We start from the raw sequence: 20,792 nt of genomic DNA on the forward strand, positions 1-20,792 counted from the left end.
ATATAATTGATGAAATATCCAATATATACTGTTGATCTGACTCAGAGTTGATTCTAGGTGTGGCATAGGTATAAAAGAAGATCACAAATGGGGTTTAAAATATACTACAGCTGTTTCAGTAGCATATTATTGATGTTTCCATTGATTACATCTTAGCATAAATCCACCATCCACAGGTAATATTTTAAACATGTATAAACAGGTATGGTGAAACCTAAAAAGTGACTTATTTGCCAACAGCATGATTGAATTATTGTAATTATTGTACACACACACACACACAAACTATTGCACTGGAGTATTGATGGGTGTCTTTCCTGTCATCAGCCTTTAACTGCTTTTCTGATTTCTTCTCATTAAATGAACAAAGTGAGCAGTCAATTTTTTGGTAGGAAAAATGACAACACTGCTTGTAGCTCATGACTTTCATAGAGCACAAATGTAAACAAGTACACACACATACATACACATGCTAATGCTCACATGGATTTGAAAGAGGGACGTGGAAATAGAGGAAGGACCAACTTTAAATCATGTGTAAATGCATATGTATACATATGTGTGCACTTGTAAGTAATAAGCTGGTTGTTGCAAATCCATCTACTATTGAAATAAGGTTTGCACCTCTCCAGTGCTTTCCACATGATAATGTAATCCACAGCACTTTCCTTCAGTGACCATATGTGCCTTGCTAGGCCAGTAACATTTCGCCACTCCTGGATCTTAAAAGAGGACTTGCAGTTGTTAAATCTGGTGCTGAAAGGACCTTCTCTCATGCCCACATATTTCTGCACACCTGTCTAACATTAATGACATTTGATATATATACATGTGCATGTTTGTTTATATATATATATATGGGTTAAGAGAGTATACAGATGTCCACTACTGAACATATCCCTCTTTATGCCTGAAGGTTTATTGGTTATATAACTGACTTGTTAACACTGCCATACACATTTGATTCTTACCAGGTGCTCTATCATCCACAATATTTCTTTTTTGCTAGCTAAGTGGAATGAAGCAGTGCAAAATAAAATGTCTTGCCCATGGACACAGCACATTTCCTGGATTGGGAAGTGAACCTGAGCTCAGTTGCCTAATCATAATGCCATATGTTTTCCTTTATGCACACACACATCAAAATCCTGATCAACATTGTTACATCTGCTTTTTCCATGTTGACATAGGTGGAATGGTACTTCTAGAAGTAGTGTTAAGTGGCAAATCCTTACTTGTTCTATTGTGAGATATTCAACTTCTTCACTCCTTTTCTCAATATTAAGTCTAATTTAGATATCTTCTTAATTTTAATAGACACTTTTCTCCTAGCACAAATACAGGATTGTTCAATAGGCATAGAGTTCAGGTTATTTATAGCTGCATTCATAGCATGAAACAAATTACATCATATAAAGCCACCCCAATTATTGAGATAATGTGTTTATGCAGACACACAATGGCATGTAGCTGAATGACTGTGTAACAAGTGACAATTTCACAACCATTCATAAACATCAAAAGACAAAATACCACAAAACTCACATGCTATACTTGGCAGTTAAAAGATATATAACATCATTAGGAAGACTGCTGAAAAATGCAAATTGTATGAATGTTACCAAGAAATCAAGCCATGTATTTTAGAAAAGAGCATATATCTAAATAACTTGTGGTAACCTAGATTGTATATTAATGCTAAGATGGACCTCTTCAGCTCCTGCATACATGAGAAAATTAATACTTAGATACTGGATACCCACTTCCCATCCATAAGCTTCCTTTAGCCAAATGGAAAAGTTTTATCTTTCCCCCATAAACTTTTACTCTCCTCCCAACCAAATATTTTGCTTCAGTTTGTAGACAGCTAGCAGATATCTTCAAAGAACACATCAAATTAAATGAAATCACCAGCAGCTGCAACAATGCCATCACGATACTTTTATATAATAAATGGTGCATAAAAGATCTTAAAAACTACAGAAGTATCAGTATCCTTTCTAACTTGTATAAACTATTCACCAAAGTGCTCACAAAAACCATCAATACAGTCTTAGACTTCAATCAACCAAAGGAACAAGTAAAGTTCAGAAGTGCATTTTCAACAAATGACTATTTACAGGTCACAAACCAAGCTATCCAGAAACATGAAGAATATAAGCAACCTTTATGTTTAGACTTTATTGATTATGAGAAAGCCTTTGAATCTATTGCAATCCCAGCTGTACTTTTATTGATCAGGGAATATGTCAAACTTATATAAAGATTATTAAGAAAACCTATAACCAGAGAACATCATCTATAAGACTTCACACTGAAAGTGAAAAAAAAAAAATCAATATTGAAAGAATAGAAAGGAAATGAGATATAATATCGCCCAAACTCTTTAATGCTGCACTAGAAGGCATCTTTATAAAGCTTAACTGAAATGAAAAAGGAATAAATGTAATTGGTGAATTTTTAAGTCATTTACGCTTTACTGATGACATAGTCTTCTGAAATGATGCTCGTGAACTGGAACAAAGATTCAATGAACTGAACAGTGAAAGCAACAAGACAGGACTAAAATAAATATGAAGAAATCACAAGTTATGGTCAGCAGTCATGCAACAAGTGAAGTCATCAAAGTCGACTATGATACTATAATAATAACTGGCAAATATATTTATTTTGGACAGCTGACAAAAGTAGAATAACAGTCAGTGAAAAGATGAAATCAAGCTGAATGGTGCAAATTAAATGACACCATGAAAATTAAGATGCCACTATGCCTGAAGTGTAGTGTGTTTGACCAGTGTTTTATTTCAGCAATGACTTACAGAACAGAAACACAAGTTGAGACGAAAAACACGAAACAGAAGCTCAGAACAACACAAGCGGGAATGAAAAAAATGTATGTTAGATATCAGTAAAAAAAGATGAAAGACTCATCAACAGACATGGCTGCGTGGTTAAGAAGCTCACCTAGAAACTACATGGATTCAAGTTCAGTCCCACTGTGTAGAACCTTTGGAAAAACAGGTGAAGGTTGACAACAAGGACATCTGGCCATAGAGAATCTGTGTGTGTGTGTGTGTGTGTGTGTGCGTGCGTGTGTGTGTCTGTATGTGTGTGTGTGTGTGTGTGCACATGAGATTGAGTATGTATGTATATGTTTATATATATTTGTTTTGTATCTTGAGAGGATCATTTTGCCAAAATCACATGTACTGGTTGTATATATATATATATATATATATATATATATATATATAAATGTCAGGCAATGAGAATAAGTGCTCAACACTGTATTGGTGGATAGAATTTCTTTATTTGTATACTAAGGCTACCATTGGTTTCATGTTAAGAAAAATATCTTAATATCTCAATAATTTTTCAAGCTGATCACATGGAGGAATGGTGTTCATTTCCATTTTATCCAAAATAGAAATGAGCATCTTTGCTCCATGTGACCAGCTTACCAATGCCAGTCTTAGTACACAAATAAAGAAATGCTATCCACCAATGTGGTGTTGAGCATTCATTCTCATCATTCAACATTTATGTATCAATGCTTCCAACGCACCCAAACACCGGTTAAGCACTAAACATGAACAGAGAATCAAAACAAATCATGGGAAAACATGAAATATATATATATACATATATATGTATGCATGTATGTTTATATATATATATATATATATGGATGGATGGATGGATTGATGGATGAATATACATACATATATGCACATTTGTATGCATGTTTGTGTAGATGCATATCTATCTATATTTATATTTACTTGTGTGTAAGTGTGTGCATCAATGATTATACAAAAATATACATGTGCACATGGATCAACATATATCTTACAAATACTTTGATGTCTGACAATAAGTCTTACTGTGCTGCTGTTATTCAAATGCAACAAGTCACCATGCAAACCAAAACCATGTAAATCAAAGGAGTTTTTTTTTTTTAACTTGTCATTCGCTCACAAATTCAACACTTAGAAAACAGCCAACTAAAGCATTGCAGCACCATAATTATTTTGGCTTCATCTTGAGATGTACTGAACTTGCAAATCATTTCATTGTTCATAGTATAAACATTCTCTTTGGAATTCTTTTTCAGAATAGACCAATTTTGTCAGCATTAAATATTTGTTTTAAAGAACAGAAACTTATTATTTTAGTTAATTATGACACAAGCTAAATTCTTGGTCAGCTTTCTTATCACTTGAACCATCTTTGCCATACAACTTTGATAATATGTAGAAAGAAAGCTTTGATTTCAAAATTTTTTAAGCCATCTCTTACGGCCTGAAAATCCAAACTGTAGTTGATTAGATTCTGATTTGTAATGTTGATTAGGTTAAAAATTCTTACTACTCTTTGTCTTACAGCAAAGATGACTATAGGCAATCTTTTAGTTTTATCTTCTATCCAAAATAATATCACTTTCTTTGTTGTTTCTATAATGTTACTATATATGCACATGTTTAAACTTATTGAAGGTTGTACAATTATAATACGATACAATCTTTGTTTCTTTTAGGTGTTCTCAGAGTTGTTTTGCCTATTTTGAACTGTTTCACAGTTTCTATCAAGTCATTTCCAATCTGAAGTTGATTTAATATTTCAGTTCTTGTCTCCCGAGAAATTGACTCTCACTTACTTTTGGTCTGATGTATGAAACGCTATTTCTTAATCTCAATAATATTTAACAGACTACAAAATAAAAAAGAAATTGCTTTAATGCGTGCTACTTTAGTGTATAGTCTACCGCAGTAGCTTAAAAGTGAAATAAACGTAAGAAAGGGAAATGAAGAAAAAAAAAAAAACGAAATGGAAACAATAAATTTACAAAGTGATATTTGAAAATGGTGTGAGTAAAGTAAAACACACAGAAAAACAATTACAACCAAATTGAAAATCACACTGAAATGAAACCATGCAAACTAATCATTGTGTAAACCGAGGGATAACTGATCATCATCATCGTCATCATTTAATGTCCTTTTACCATGCTGGATGGTTTGACTAGAAAAGATGAGCCAGAGAGCTCTACTAAGTTCTATACCTGCTTTGGCACAGTTTCTACAGCTGGATACATTCCCTAATGCCAACCATTTAACAGAATGTGCTGGCTGCTTTTTACAAGGCACCATCACTGGTTAGGGCCACTAAGGAGCAACAAGGTAAGACACCTCAACTGAGTGGGTTATAAACTAGAGGCATAAGGAACTATGATAGAGGGAGAGGAGCAGGTGTATTGCTGAAGAGGTGAATACACGGCTTGCTCATCTGGAAAGTGAAAGAGAGAAAGAAAGAGATACAAGGTCTGGTTACAATAAGAATATGAGAGAAAGTAGGATAGAAAAGGGGAAAAGATGGATGTCTAGTAAGTGACTGATTGAAAATAGTGTGACAGATGAGTTGAACACAGAGGATATCAGTTCAGAGTAGAGAGAGGTGAAGAAAACAGGATAATATAGAAGACCGATAGAAGAGTGGGTATCAGAAGATGAGTTTGGGAACATTTGACACATGCCCGCATGCACACACGCACACACACATAAAAAATATACACAAAGTCCTTTCCAACCCATATGAGCATGGAATAGTTAATGTAAAACCCCATATATATGTATATGTATGTATATACAGTGATTGGACAAAATAATGGAAATACCTTAAAATTTCAAACAAATTTATTTTAATATGGGGTAGGAATACCTTTGGCAGTAATTACAGCTTGAATTCTACCAGGTATGGACTCGTACATAGTTTGAATTGTTTCCAAAGGAATTTTTGTCCATTCTTCAGCTAAAACAGTCTTCTGTTCTTGTAGTGATGATGGTGGAGGATATCAATTCCTTGATTGTTTTTCTAAAATGCACCATGAAAATGTTCAATAATATTGAAGTCTGGGGACTGTGGTAACCAGATAAGATGTTCAACTTCACTAGAATGTTCCTTGTGCCATTCAGTAACAACATTAGCTTTGTGAATTGGTGCATTATCATCCCTCCAGTAACAGTTCCGCAACCATAAGATGAATTTGGTCAGATAAAATGCTTAAATAGTCTGGACTATTAATTCTGCCATGAAGGGAAACTACTGGGCCAGCAGATTTCCAAGATATAGCCCCCCCCCCCAGATCCTCTTCCATGTTTAACAGGTGGAAGAAGGCAGTCTGGGTCAAATGCTTCTTTTGGCTGTCTCCACACATTTACTTGGCTGGTGGTCGGAAATAGGGTAAAGGATGACTTGTCTGAGAAAATAACATTCTTCCACTGCTCTAGAGACCAATTCTGTAGGTTTTTACTCCACTCAAAACACTTTGCAGCATTTGTTTTTGAAAGTAGTGGTTTTCTGATTGTAGCCTCCCCGCTCCCCATGAAATCCGGCTTTGTGCAGCTCCCAGTGAACAGTTTTTGTGGAAACTGGGTTCTCGAGGTGGTCATTAAGCTCTTGCAGTAATTTTGGGAGCTGTACTTTTGGGATCCTTTCTAACAATTCAGGTAAGAGTCCCTATCTGTAAGCTTCGGTTTTCTTCCAGAGTTTTGTTTCATCAAGGAGGTTTTTCCCTCTTTCTCAAAGGCTGTAACTACTTTCAAGATAGTACTTCATGATACACCTAACATTTTGGCTGCTTTTGTTATGCTAGCACCTGCCATACAAGCACCAACAATTTGACCTCTTTGAAAGTTCAATAGATCTGCCATTTTAATGAATTTTAATTACCTTTTTGTGATGACATCTGAAAAGGAACAGCAATTTTAGCAAAATATATTAAGCAACACTAATAATAAATAAAAAAAACTTAAAAATAAACAAGCTTTTGATGGTTATATAGATATTTCAAAATTATGATGTTATGAGGCTAGATGCTTCCATTATTTTGTCCAACCCCTGTATATATATATATTTTATATATATATATATATATATATATATATAGATAGATAGATAGATAGATAGATAGATAGATAGATAGATAGATATAGATATATATAGAGGTAAACTTATGAATACATATGCATAGGTGCAGGAGTGACAGCAGGGTGAGTAGCTTGCTTACCAACGACATGGTTCCAGGTTCAGTCCCACAGCATGGCACCTTGGGCAAGCATCTTCTACTATACCCGCGAGCCGAGCAAAGCCTTGTGAGTGGATTTGGTAGATGGAAACTGAAAGTAGCCCATCGTATGTGTGTGTGTTTGTGTGCCTGTATTTGTCACTCCAACATCGCTTGACAACTGGTGCTGGTGTGTTTATGTCCCTGTAACTTAGTGGTTCAGCAAATGTGACTGATAGAATAAGTACTAAGCTTACAAAGAATAAGTCCTGGGGTCAATTTGTTTGACTAGAGGCAGTGCTCCAGCATGGCTGCAGTCAAATGACTGAAACAAATAAAAGAGTAAAAGAATATCAGTGTATTTAAATGTATGTATGTATGCATGTGTGTGTGTGATGTGTGTGTGTGTGTGTGTGTGTGTGTCTTTGTAATTGTAATCCTAAATTTTTTCATTAATATGATTGATAATCATCTTATATGCTCTATTTGTTTGTGTTTTTTCTTCCTCTTTTTGCAGAGGATTTATCAACTCACCATAGCTCATGTAAATTTGAGTAACTAGTACAGTCAACCATAGCAATAATGACACTAAAATATCTATCTTCAGGGCATACATTTTGGCTGCTTTGTTGAATTACTTAAAAACAAATTTGAACATTTTATTTAAAACATGAACACACTGTAAGAGTTTTTGCAGCCAAAGTATCTTCAATGAATTTTGCAAATATCTTGCAGAGACTACGTGAGTGATGTTGAGGTTAGCAAATGTCATAAACATAAATGCTCTTTTGCATTGCAGCAAACCGAGATCATATAGTTCATAGAGAGAAGATGAAAGAATCCCAAAACATTTTCTCGATGGAGAACTATGTTCTGTGGGTGACCCTGAGAAACCAAAGGTTAAGATACAAAGACTGCTTTTAAATTTGATCTGACACAGGGGATTATTTATGTGGGAAATTGGAAGAAAAATGCAATTGATAGGGCATCACAGAATACAAAAAAATATTGACAATGTGTCCAAGCCTTTCGAAGAGACAAAACTGAAACAAAACACTAGAAAAGAAAACCATCATAAATATCAATAATTCCTTCCGATGTTCAACTAAGCAACTCTTTCTGAGGTTGGTCATTTTTATCATTCAAAGGTTCACAAAGAACACACACATACACACATGCACACATACACACACACACATATGTATATATAAAATATGCAATGATCTTTGGTAAGCAATGTCAGTTCTTTACATTTCTGTAAATAATGATAATATTCTACAAGCTTAAAGTTTATAAGTGATCACCGTGTAATGACTAAAGAAAATAGTCTAGTATTGGGGCATATAAACCTTTGACAGAAAAATGTAGGGGTTTTGTATGCATTGATATGAAAACCTTACTTTTTATCCATGGAGGGTTTATATGCCCCAATATTACATTATTATCTTTAGTCATTACACAGTGGTCGCTTATAAGCCTTAAGCTTATAAAATATATAATAATAAAGTCAAACCAAATATTGATATTTTTGAATGTGTTTAATATGTGTTTCTGATCACTAAGCAGGTGAGAAGAATTCATCTTTTACATAACATCTTCTTCAGTTAATACCAAAATATGAATGTTAAGTTTGATTGTATTATTATATGTCATATGCCTCCAAGCCATTACAAGTTAGTCTGTCCTTACTTGATTTAGCTGGATATTCTATCAAGGATTTGGTATGGTTTATACTACTCAACCAAGTATAACAATTCAAGTACAGTACATCACTTCTAAGCATAACACGTGTGTGTGTGTGTGTGTGTGTGTGTGTGTTATCATCATTATCCTTTAATGTCCACTTTCCATGCTGGCTTGGGCTGCACATTCTGACCAGAGCTAGCAAGCTAGAGATTTGGCTTGGTTTCTACAGCTGGATGCTCTTCCTAGTACCAATCACTTCAAAATGTGTTCTGGGTGCTTTTAATGTGGCAATAACACAACTGCTTTTACATGGCACCAGCACAAGTGCTTTTTATGTGATGCTGTCACAGGACTCTAACAGGTCAGTCCTCTCCATCAAGAAGAATGGCCTTAACACTTCTGCTGTGGAGAATGGGTCTTCTTGAGTACAGCAAAATTGCAGATATCTTGGTCCATTGTCATCTCCTCCAAAAGGTTCAGTGTCCTGAGGTCATTCTTTCGTACTTCTCTTATCTTCTTGAGTCTCCCTCTTCCATGAGTTCCATCCACTTTGAGTGATCAGCATTTCTTTAAGGAACTATCAACATCTGCATCACATGACAAAACCAGCGTAGTCTTCTCTTTTGCACACTGCATCTAATTTGTCTTATGCCTAACTTTTCTCTCAACACACAACCACTCTGTTGCACATGTACACTTACATTGCATATCCAGTAGAGCATACTAGTCTCATTCCTCTCTAGCCTTCACATGTCCTCTACATTCAGATCCCATGTCTCACTACCATGTAGAATTACTGTTCGTATACATGTATCATACAGCCTTCCTTTCACTTGGAAAGAGAGCCTTGTAGTTGCCAACAGAGGTAAAAGCTCTCTGAATTTTCTCCATCCTATTCTTAGTCTGTTTTGATATATATATATATATGTATATATATATATATATATATATATATATATATATATATATATATATATATATATATATATAGACATATTTACATACATACATACACACACATGTGTGTATGTGTGTGTGTGTGTTTTCCCTATAATAGCATGGAAAATAAGAAGAATATGTGTCTGCGTGTGTGTATGTATCAAAACATAAAAGTGTCCACCTTAACAATAAGTGTGTAACTTCCCAAATGAATTTATGCAAGACTCAATGTAGTTCTATGGACTAATTATGAATTACTGTACCAACAACTTCAGACAGGGATTTGCTTAATAAAAATTACATGAAAATTCAGATGACCAAACCATGCACAAAATTATGTTGTTGGATAAATTAATAAATATTTTATACCATCATTTTGATTAATGCATAGTTTTAGTTACTTAATAATTTGCTTGATTAGTTTTGAATAGTAAGGTCGCTTTGCAATCAATAAAAAGTAAGTTATTAATGAGAAGACAAGCCTGGATGCAATGCCAATATAACCGGCAAGTTAATAATATTAGTCAAGCCATCTACCTCTATCAGCTTGTGAAACTCTGTCTTTCCTAGTTAATTATTGCATTCAAATGAATCATGCACTAAGAAGGATAAACTCGGAAATATCAACACATTAATAATCAGAATGTCACAAAAAAGAAAATAGATAAATGAGAAAAAGTAAAAGAAGACCATTCTGTTCTTACTTTTTCTTTCGTCTTTTCTTCTTCTTCTTTGTACTGGTCTTTTTGTTTGAAGAGATAAAATCTTTTGAATCATCTTCTCCAAAATATTCTTCTTCCTCTTCACCAACACTCACTGCAGACACAAATATAAATATAAATACAATTAACTTTATATGCAATGGTACTGAATAGAAATGATTGGAATGGTATTGCTGCAACACATACAAACATGTAATACTGCGTAACAAATTTTAAAATGTCCATCCAACTGATCAGTAAAGACTGATTAAAAATGCTTTCCACTCTTCTGAATTATTAAGCTGTGCACTGGCTCACATGAAACCCGCTCAGTGTTTCTGTCTTTCATTCAATCCTCACCATCTTTACTGACACCAAGGCCCTTGTTCAATCAACCCTCCACAGAACTATGAATATTTGGAAGCACCTTCTCCATATTTACAATGTACATAAGTTCAAGTAGAATATGAACCATAACATCTACAGTGTGGGTGTGCAAAGCTCATACAAACATCATAATGTTGAACTCCTCTTCTGCTAACTAAATAATTATTCCAATCTCTGGCACAAGGTCAGCAATTTTAGGAGTAGAAGAGGGTCAAGTTGATTAGATTAACACCAATGCTTCATCACTACTTTGTTTTCTTGACCCCAAAGGGATGAAAGTCAAAGTCAACGTCAATGAGATTTAAACTCAGAACAATTCTAAGTAAACAATGGTTTCAAATTCTGGATACACAGCCAGAAGTTTTAGAGGTCAGTGGGGTGAGTCGATTACATTGACCCCAATACTTGACTGGTACTTATTAATATTACTTCTAAATAACAGTTTCGGCACAAGACCAGCAATTTTGGGGGAGAGGTTAAGCCATTTATATTGACCCCAGTACTCAACTGGGACTTATTTTATCGACCATGAAAGGATGAAAGGCAAAGTCAACCTTGGCAAAATTTGAACTCAGAACATAAAGAGGGATGAAATACCACTAGGCATTTTGCCCGGTGTGCTACCAATTCTGACAGCTCACCACCTTACTTCATCATCATCATCATCATCGTTTAACGTCCGCTTTCCATGCTAGCATGGGTTGGACGATTTGACTGAGGACTGGTGAAACCGGATGGCAATACCAGGCTCCAATCTAAATTTGGCAGAGTTTCTACAGCTGGATGCCCTTCCTAACTAAATAATGCTTTCTACTAAAAGCCTGAAATTTCGGGGTAGAGGATTAGCTGATTACTTTGACCCTAGTGTTTCACTGGTACTTAATTTATCGACCCCGAAAGGATGAACGGTAAAGACCACCGCAGCAAAATTTGAACACAGAGCATAAAAAGGGACAAAATGCCACTAACAATTATGCTTGATGTGCTAACATTTCTGCCAGCTCACAGCCTTATTTCTAAATAAATAATTAATAAGAGGGGAAAATAGAATTTATGTAATGATACAACATTCTGAATGTTGAGAAAATATCAGCTTCTTTCTTGCTTTCTTTTTTCTTTTTGTTATTTTGCTTTTTGTTGTTATTTTGTTATTTTGCTTTCCTTCTTGTTATTTTGTTTATTTTGCTTTTCTTCATGTCTTAAGATGACCCAATAGAAGTTTAGCTACCAAATCTTTATGGAACAATTGTTACTGATTTTACTTCTTTTGCATAACTGTTTCAAATGGAACAGGATGTGTAAGTGTGTGCATGTGTGTGTGTGTTTGTGTGTGTGTACATGCAAGTTGCTTGTATGTATAGTATAAAGCAAGAGTCTTGACATCATAACCCATTTTGTCAAAACAATAATCCTGGGTGATCCACTTTCAAATATTTAAATTTCAAACAACTACTAAAGCATTTCAAAACATTTCTAAATGAACATATTACAATATGGCACACTTCATGTTTGATACTTTTTTGGAGAAATATCCATTACATTTTGTTTCCAGTTAATTTTGGTTAGTGCCCATATGTACATGCCATATTGTGTAAAACATTCATGAATATTTTACATTCTATAAAATTTTCATCAAATATTTGAAAATAAAATGGTTTAGCTTTGCACTGTGACTCATAGCTTAGGAACAACAGGTATTTGTAAAACTGATGACCTACAATCATAAACATGATTTGTTTCAAACTATCCACAACAATGCCAGGAAAAAAATTTTTAAAGCAATTCACCTGAGATACTGGTAATGGTAAATAAAAAGAGGAATTTGATGAAATTTCATATGACACCAATCAATACCTTTAAATATTTTTTTTGTAGTACTAAAACAGAAATATAAACAACAAAAGCCTTGAAATAGAAAAATAAAGTTAAGAATATGTTACTTTAATTTAAAGTACTTGTAGATATTAAATGTTAGAAACAGATATGCGATTTGATTAAAGATTGATACTCGTGAACAAAACAAATTTGCAAGAGGTGCTACAGAGAAAGCCTCAACATGGTCACTTGCCCTCCTGGAAATAGCAGCCAAATTTCCCTCCTCAAATTATATCTCGTCTGAGAATAAAGATAGATCATCCTGACTAGAAGGCTTTTAGTCATAAGTCCACTCAGTCAGAGTTGAACTGGAAGATAAAGAACGACTTTCACAGGTATGTTGTTATATCTTTGGGGAAGGTACTTTAACGTTACAATTCAGAGTATTGTCAAGAATAGATAACAGATCTTGAGCCAAGTTACTATTGCAATTTGGAGTTCAAAAAAGACTTATGCATTGATTCTGTATCTGTGTAATCCATTAAATGATTCAAGAAATGATCTAACAGTCTCCATTGGAAGTATCTTCTACAAAAGCCTTGGGCCAAACAAAGCCTTGTGAGGGTACTTGATGGACAGACTAAGGAAGGCCTGTCGTATGTGAGTGTGTATGCGTATGTGTGTATGTGTGTGTGTGTGCATGTGTGTGTGTGTGAGTGTGTGTGTGTGTGTGTGTGTGTGTGTTACTGTCTACTTGTCGTAACATCACATGGTTGTTTTAAATGAGTTGTCACTAACTTGCAAATAGAAACCATTTCCTATCTTTCATGAAAACATGTCTGGCCTTGAGGAAATATTAGTTTGCTTGCAAACGTGTGAGGGTTGGTGTCAGGAAGGGCATCCAGCCGTGGATAATGAGCCTCAACAAAATTCCATCCGACCCATGTAGCATGGAAAAGTGGACATTAAGAAAATGATGATGACGATGATGATGATGATGACAGTGATGATGATGATGATGATGATGATAATGGTAGCGGTGATGACGATAATGATGATAATGATGGAAGAGATATGATACAGCTTTAGGCAAATGTCAGAAAAACCATTATAAACCTTTGATGCTGTAAAGTAAGCCTATACTGTGAACAACACTATCCAATATTTGATCCAAAGTAAACAAGGAACTATAATAGCAAGTCAGTGCAAACAGCTACCTTGAATTTCATATAAAAAGCAGGATTCCTGTTTACATAAGCAACCTGTATCAATATCATCAATTAAGTAGAAGTCACATACCAGGTGGTATCATTAAAATTACACCCCACAGCACTGCAAGGAACCAACAGCATCAAAGACTTATAATACACTGAGACAAGTTAATGAAAATATTTCCAGAAAATTAGAGGTTAAAGATCAATTTGTTAAGATTAAATGTTAATTAGAGCATGTTGTTGCTGTTGTTTAGTCTTCAAATCAGTCTTGAACAAGCGGGCATGATTTGATGCATTTTATACATACTCTTTTACTCTTTTACTTGTTTCAGTCATTTGACTGCAGCCATGCTGGAGCACCGCCTTTAGTCGAGCAAATCAACCCCAGGACTAATTTTTTTGTAAACCTAGTACTTATTCTATCGGTCTCTTTTGCCGAACCGCTAAGTTACGGGGACGTAAACACACCAGCATCGGTTGTCAAAGCGATGTTAGGGGAACAAATACACACACACACACACACACACACATATATATATATATGACGGGCTTCTTTCAGTTCCCATCTACCAAATTCACTCACAAGGCTTTGGTCGGCCTGAGGCTATAGTAGAAGACACTTCCCAAGATGCCACGCAGTGGGACTGAACCCGGAACCATGTGGTTGGTAAGCAAGCTACTTACCACACAGCCACTCCTGCGCCATATGACCAGCATTTTTTGTATAATTTTCATATATAGGTGCAGGTGTGGGTATGTGTTAAGAAGCTTGTTTCCCAACCACATGGTTCCAGGTTCAGTTCCACTGAATGACACCTTGGGCAAGTGTCTTTGGTAGACAGAAACTGAAAGAAGACCATCATATATATATATATATAACCACATGGTTCCGGGTTCAGTCCCACTGTGTGGCACCTTGGGCAAGTGTCTTCTACTATAGTCTCGGGCCGACCAAAGCCTTGTGAGTGGATTTGGTAGACGGAAACTGGAAGAAGCCCGTCGTATGTATGTATATGTATATATGTGTGTGTGTGTATGTGTTTGTATGTCTGTGTTTGTCTCACCCACCCCCAACATCACTTAACAACTGATGCTAGTGTGTTTACGTCCCCGTAACTTAGCGGTTCGGCAAAAGAGGCCGATAGAATAAGTACTAGGCTAACAAAGAATAAGTCCTGGGGTCGATTTGCTCGACTAAAGGTGGTGCTCCAGCATGGCCACAGTCAAATGACTGAAACAAGTAAAAGAGTAAAAGAGTAAAAGAGTATATATATATATATGTATGTATGTATGTATATGTTTGTGCATCTGTGTTTGTCCCCCCAACATTGCTTGACTAAAGGCGGTGCTCCAGTCAAATGACTGAAACAAATAAAAGAATAAAAGAATAAAGGGACATAACTGAAAGCTACAAAATATTTTTGCTAATGTTTTATTTATTCTTCAGTTTCTTCGACCTGGAACCTTTATGCAACAGTAGCCAAATTTCTGTTGAATTACATCCTAATATTTTAAATAAAGTATAGAGTACAATATACTATATAGTTGCTGGTATACAAAAAAAAAAAAAAAAAAAGAAAAATAGCAGATGGCCATGGTTGGAATGCTTTTGCTCAAGGTTGACCTGGACTAAATAATATCAACAATAACATTGTAATTATTGATTTCAAATTTTATTACACAAGGCCAGCAATTTTTGGGGCAGGGTAAGTCGATTATGTGCTCAACTAGTACTTATTTTATCAACCTTGAAAGGATGAAAGGTAAAGTTAGTCTTAGTGAATTCGAACTCAGAACGCAAAGACAAATGAAATGCAGCATGCTAGCTCACCACCTTATAAGATCCTAATTATTATTATCAAATATCTAGTCCTCAGCATGCAATAATAGTAAGACATCAAGGAAGAGGATCTGTGACCTTTTCTTTCTCAGTCGAAATCACTTTACTATACTTATGCTGTTAATGTCCTTCAGAACAGGAAAAAAAAAAAAATTTGATGTATCTATTTACTCATTCTTATACTGTTCTGGTCACTTGCTTAAGTAAAAATCAATTACTCTTACATATATGTATTAAAGAGAACCATTATGTTTCCTAGAATCCTTGAAAGTAAATTAAAGATAACATAACATACATTCATGAAATGTAAACATTTTACAAAATTCACCATGTAGAATTTATAGCCACAGTTATTTTTTCCATTTATTTTTTCTTTCTTTGGTTTTATATCGGTAATGGTATTTAAAATATTTAGTCTTTAATTTGTGCTTTCAGTACTTTATCTTACTTAAGACCATTGAATTTCCAGATTATGTTTAATGGAATCTTACTGTTCCATGTAATCAATTGCATTAATTTCTTTTAAAATGTTCTCAGAATTTGTAATACTTTTCCATATTTATTTTTTTTGTATTCCTTTTTGATCTCATTTGTCAAAATGTCTTGATTTTATCGTCTTTCTAATAATCTTCATTTTTTTTCATTTTTTTTCAATTTCCTAAATACATTTAGATATTCTTTGTACCTGACAGTTTTCGAAAGTGATTTTGCTAATTCTGATGCAGTAAATACAAATAAATTGACTTGTTGCCTATCTGAATGAAAAACTTGGCTACTACAAAATATACTTCAGAGAGAGTTTCACTTGAGTGAGTCAAATTATTTTTCCTTTTTTTCATTTCCCAAGAGTTAACAAGAAACTTAGTAAAAAAAAGAAAAAAATTACTTTTTTTTTTTGTCTGATTTGAAGGTGTAGTTAAAAATAAATAAATGACAATAGAATTGAACTATGACAGAAATTTCAATGAAACAGAATTTTTATAACCTGAAGAAATTTCTAAGAAATGCAAATTCAGTATGATAATAAATTAGACTATTTGTCAATATATTATTTCTTAGACAATAAGCAGTTGAAGAAAATTATTTTACTATTTGTAACACACCGATAACATACTATAACAATCTGGAAGTTCATGTACAATTTATGTCCAGTTTACCTGCTGGCATCGACACCTACATATGGAGCAGTTTCTCATCAATATCAATCAGGTAAACATTTCTCATTATCAATTACATAGGAACAATCTTAATTAAATTTAGACTGGTATTTTCAAGTAGACATCTAGCACCAACTTGTCAAGAGGAGTTTAACCTTTGACCTTCCATTTCTATATAATGGAGTGACTACATGTAGCTAGAAGCCTTTATGTTGTTACTAGACCTGCTAAACAATAGCAACCAAATCTCCCTCAATTCCCATCCAACCATCTTAGAAAATGAAGACATATTGTACAAAATGTCTCTGGGTGCACTGTGATTAGGAAAAAGATTGGATATTCATAGGTGGAATGTCTTTGATCAGAAGTCTGCTCAATCACAGCTGACCTGAGTCTAAACAACAACAACTATAAAAAATATGAGGTGATGCATCATTAATAGATAGCAAGTTTGGCAGTCATTAGTGCATCGAGTATAAAGACAAGCATTATTAAATCCAGATAAGGTGGGGAGCTGGCAGAATCATTAGCACACCGGGTGAAATGCTTAGTGGCACTTTGTCAGTCTTTACATTCTGAGTTCAAATTCCCGCAAGGTTGACTTTGCCTTTCATCCTTAAGGGGTCAATAAAATAAGTACCAGTTGGGGACTGGAGGTTGAGATAATCGACATACCCCCTCCTCCAAAATCGCTGGCCTTGTGTCAAAATTTGGGCATTTCTTCAATTAACTGGACAAATTCAACATTTGACAACATTTGACTTTGGGTATTTCCATGACAATTGCTGAAATGGGAGGAGGAGAAGAAAGCTAATGGGTTGTGCATGCATGCTTGTTCTTGTCTGTATGTGTGCATGCTTGTTCTTGCCTCTGTGTGTGTGCATGCTTGTTCTTGTCTATGTGTGCTTGTTCTTGTCTGTGTCTGTGTGTGTGCCTGTTCTGTTTTTATGTATTTATGTGTTGTGGAATATAGATATAACGAAATTATGCCAGCAATGTCTCATTTTAAACTTGAAGAAAAAAAGCTTTGCATATTTGTTCTTGCCTGGTTTATGTGTGTATGTAAAATCCACAAATTTCCAAGCAGCAAACAGAATCAAAGTTTACATAGACACAGACAAGAACAAGCATGCACACACACAGACATGAACAAGCACGCACACACACAGACAAGAACAAGCACGCACACACACACAGACAATAACAAGCACGCACACACAACCCATTAGCTTTCTCCTCCTCCTCCTATTTCAGCAACTGTCAGGGAAATACCCAAAGTCAAATGTTGTCAAATGTTGAGTTTGTCGAGTTATATCGAAGGAACGCCAAAATTTGAAACCATTTTTAATTCCAGATCACTGAACTCTGAATTCGAATCTCATTGAAGTTAACATTGCCCACCATTCTTCTGGGGCCAATAAATAAAGCACCAGTCAAGGACTAGAGGGTGATTCTTCTTCCCTTTCTCTCTCTCACTTCCTCCCTCTCTCTCTCTCTCTCTCTCTGACCAGGCTACATTGTACTGTGAGAAGAATCATGTGGAACCACACAGAGTGTTCTTTTGTTAGAAACGGAGAAAAACTGAGTGATGATAAGTTCACAGATTCTTCTCATAAAATGGAACCAATGTGCAATTCAGCAGCAAATGGAATTAACGAAGGAAGAGAGATTCTAATTAAGTTTCACATCTCCTGTATTTATTTTGAGATGCTCTGTGTTTCTTTCAATTACTTTAAATATAACAAAGAATTTAGTAAAATAACTTAGTTATCATTCAGCTAGTGTTAGGGACATAAATTGTGACTAAGGTTTGGTGGAAGATTTTAATTCAAAACTTATGAAAACAAAACATTTGTACTCAGAGCCACAGACGGTTTCAGCCAGGTTGGTAGCAAAAGGGTTAATCTTATAATTCTTACAGCTTGCAACCAAGCTGAACTTGACAACAGCACACCTATGCAAATCTAATACATCAATCATCTCCTCCTTAAAACAATTGCTTCTACTACATCTCATTCCCCAGGACCCTCACTAACCTCAGCATTCAATTTTACCAGTTACCAAATGTCATCCCTCAAGAAATCTCTCTTTACATATGATTTTCCTGCAAAAGACTCAAAGACGTTGAACCTGAAAATTAAACTGCATTGATATCACCAGCCTTAGGAAACCTGTGAAGATCAAGGGAACTGCACCTCAGCCAATCAAATCCATAAAATGACAAACCAGATTGTTCTAGATCAGTGGTTCTCAACCATTTTTTTGCCTATGAATCCCTTTGATTCCTATTTTACTTGGATCAACCCCCACCTCACAGCCATTTGAGGTTTAGAATATCCCTTTATATATTTTTATAACTAGAACAAAATTGTTAAAACATTTGGTGTATTGTAGAAATAAAAGGAATTTATTGCATACAAATTTTAACAAGAGAATCTTCTATGGACCCCCAAGGGTCATATGGACCCCCAAGGGTCATATGGACCCAGGTTGAGAACCCCTGCTTTCGATAATGGCAGGAAGGAACTTTCTGTGATATTTCATGAAATACAGTAATTTGCAATAGAATTTTTATTGAATTAATTTTGATCACTTTTAGCATTAAATAATTTAAGTTTCGATATTTTTAATATATAAGTGCACTGACTGTTAGTTTGAACATTTGGAGACCAAAGTACCTGAGACCATCTCTGTTTTCTAAAATAAATATTTTAATGCTCATATTTAAATTAATCTTCCATCATAATTTATGTAAGAAGCTTTTGATAAATTTTACTTCAAATATCAACTCAATAATGATAAAGTAAGTTACTTTAATAAATTCTTTTAAATTCTGGATTTTTTTCAAAAAAGTAATTGAAATTAATTGAAACATTAATTGAAATATGATTACAAGAAACTTATTGCATTAAACTACTGACTTATGTTTGTAAGTTCAGTTAATATCATTGTAATGTTTGAAGGTGGCAAGCTGGTAGAATCGTTAGCATGATGGGCAAAATGCTTAGCAGCATTTTGTCTGTTTTCATGTTCTCGATTCAAATTCTACCGAGGTTGACTTTGCCTTTCACCCTTCTGTGGTCAATAAAAAAAGTACCAGTTTAGCACTGGCATTGATGTAATTGACTTAGCTCCTCCCCTGAAATTGCTGGCCTTGTGCCAAAAGTTGAAAAGAATATCATCGTGTTGTTTTTCTGAACAAGGCATTTAACTAACTTTGCTTGCTCCAGTCTTCCAGAATGAACCAAGTGGAAAAAAGTAAAACAAAAAAGAAAGATATAAAAATTTAAAAAATATGGTTTTTCTCCCTACTTTCCAACTGAATAGGTATAGCACTAGGAAATGTATCCAGATGTAAACTATAAAAGCAATCTCTTTAACAGCTAAAATCATCCAAGCTATGCAAACATGAATAAAAGAATAGATGTCAAGTGGTTGTTTACAACATCTGTGGATGCTTTATCTGCTGTTTTCTGTATCGACAGGTAACAAATTCTCATCAAAACATATACAAGGAGGTACTGAAAAGTTCCTGGCTTTAAGGATATTGTGAAAGGCCTGGTTGGAAGATCAACTTTCTGAGGTCTTTTACAGGGCTTAGAAAAACTGAAGGAATATGTTGGATAAAATCACAATTAACTCATCCTCCAGTATTTTCTTTTTGACAAAGCCAGGAAATTTTCGACACCCCCTCATATGTGTGTGTGTGTGTGTGTGTGTGTGTGTGTGTGTGTTATCATCAGTATCATCATCATTTAACATCCGCTTTCCATGCTAGCATGGTTTGGATGATTTGACTGAGGACTGGCGAACCAGATGGCTACACCAGGCTCCAGTCTGATTTGGCAGAGTTTCTATAGCTAGTGCTTTTCCTAATGCCAACCACTCTGAGAGTGTAGTTGGTGCTTTTACGTGCCACCGGCACGAAGGCCAATCAGGCGGTACTGGCAACGGCCTCGCTCAAAATGGTGTATTTTACATGCCACCTGC

General features: G+C 34.9%; 1 protein-coding gene across 6 annotated transcripts in view; it reads right to left on the minus strand.

Annotated features, from left to right (window-relative positions):
* Positions 1–20,792, minus strand: part of LOC106875928 (tubulin polyglutamylase ttll6) — a 426,314-nt gene that overhangs the window by 246,294 nt on the left and 159,228 nt on the right. For all 6 annotated transcript variants that reach the window (XM_014924247.2, XM_014924246.2, XM_014924244.2 and 3 more), the window contains one exon: positions 10,393–10,504. In XM_014924247.2, the coding sequence (XP_014779733.1) occupies positions 10,393–10,504 (112 nt within the window). The remainder of the gene's footprint in view (positions 1–10,392; positions 10,505–20,792) is intronic.

Source organism: Octopus bimaculoides, chromosome 2, assembly GCF_001194135.2.
Source record: "Octopus bimaculoides isolate UCB-OBI-ISO-001 chromosome 2, ASM119413v2, whole genome shotgun sequence".
NCBI lineage: Eukaryota > Metazoa > Mollusca > Cephalopoda > Octopoda > Octopodidae > Octopus > Octopus bimaculoides.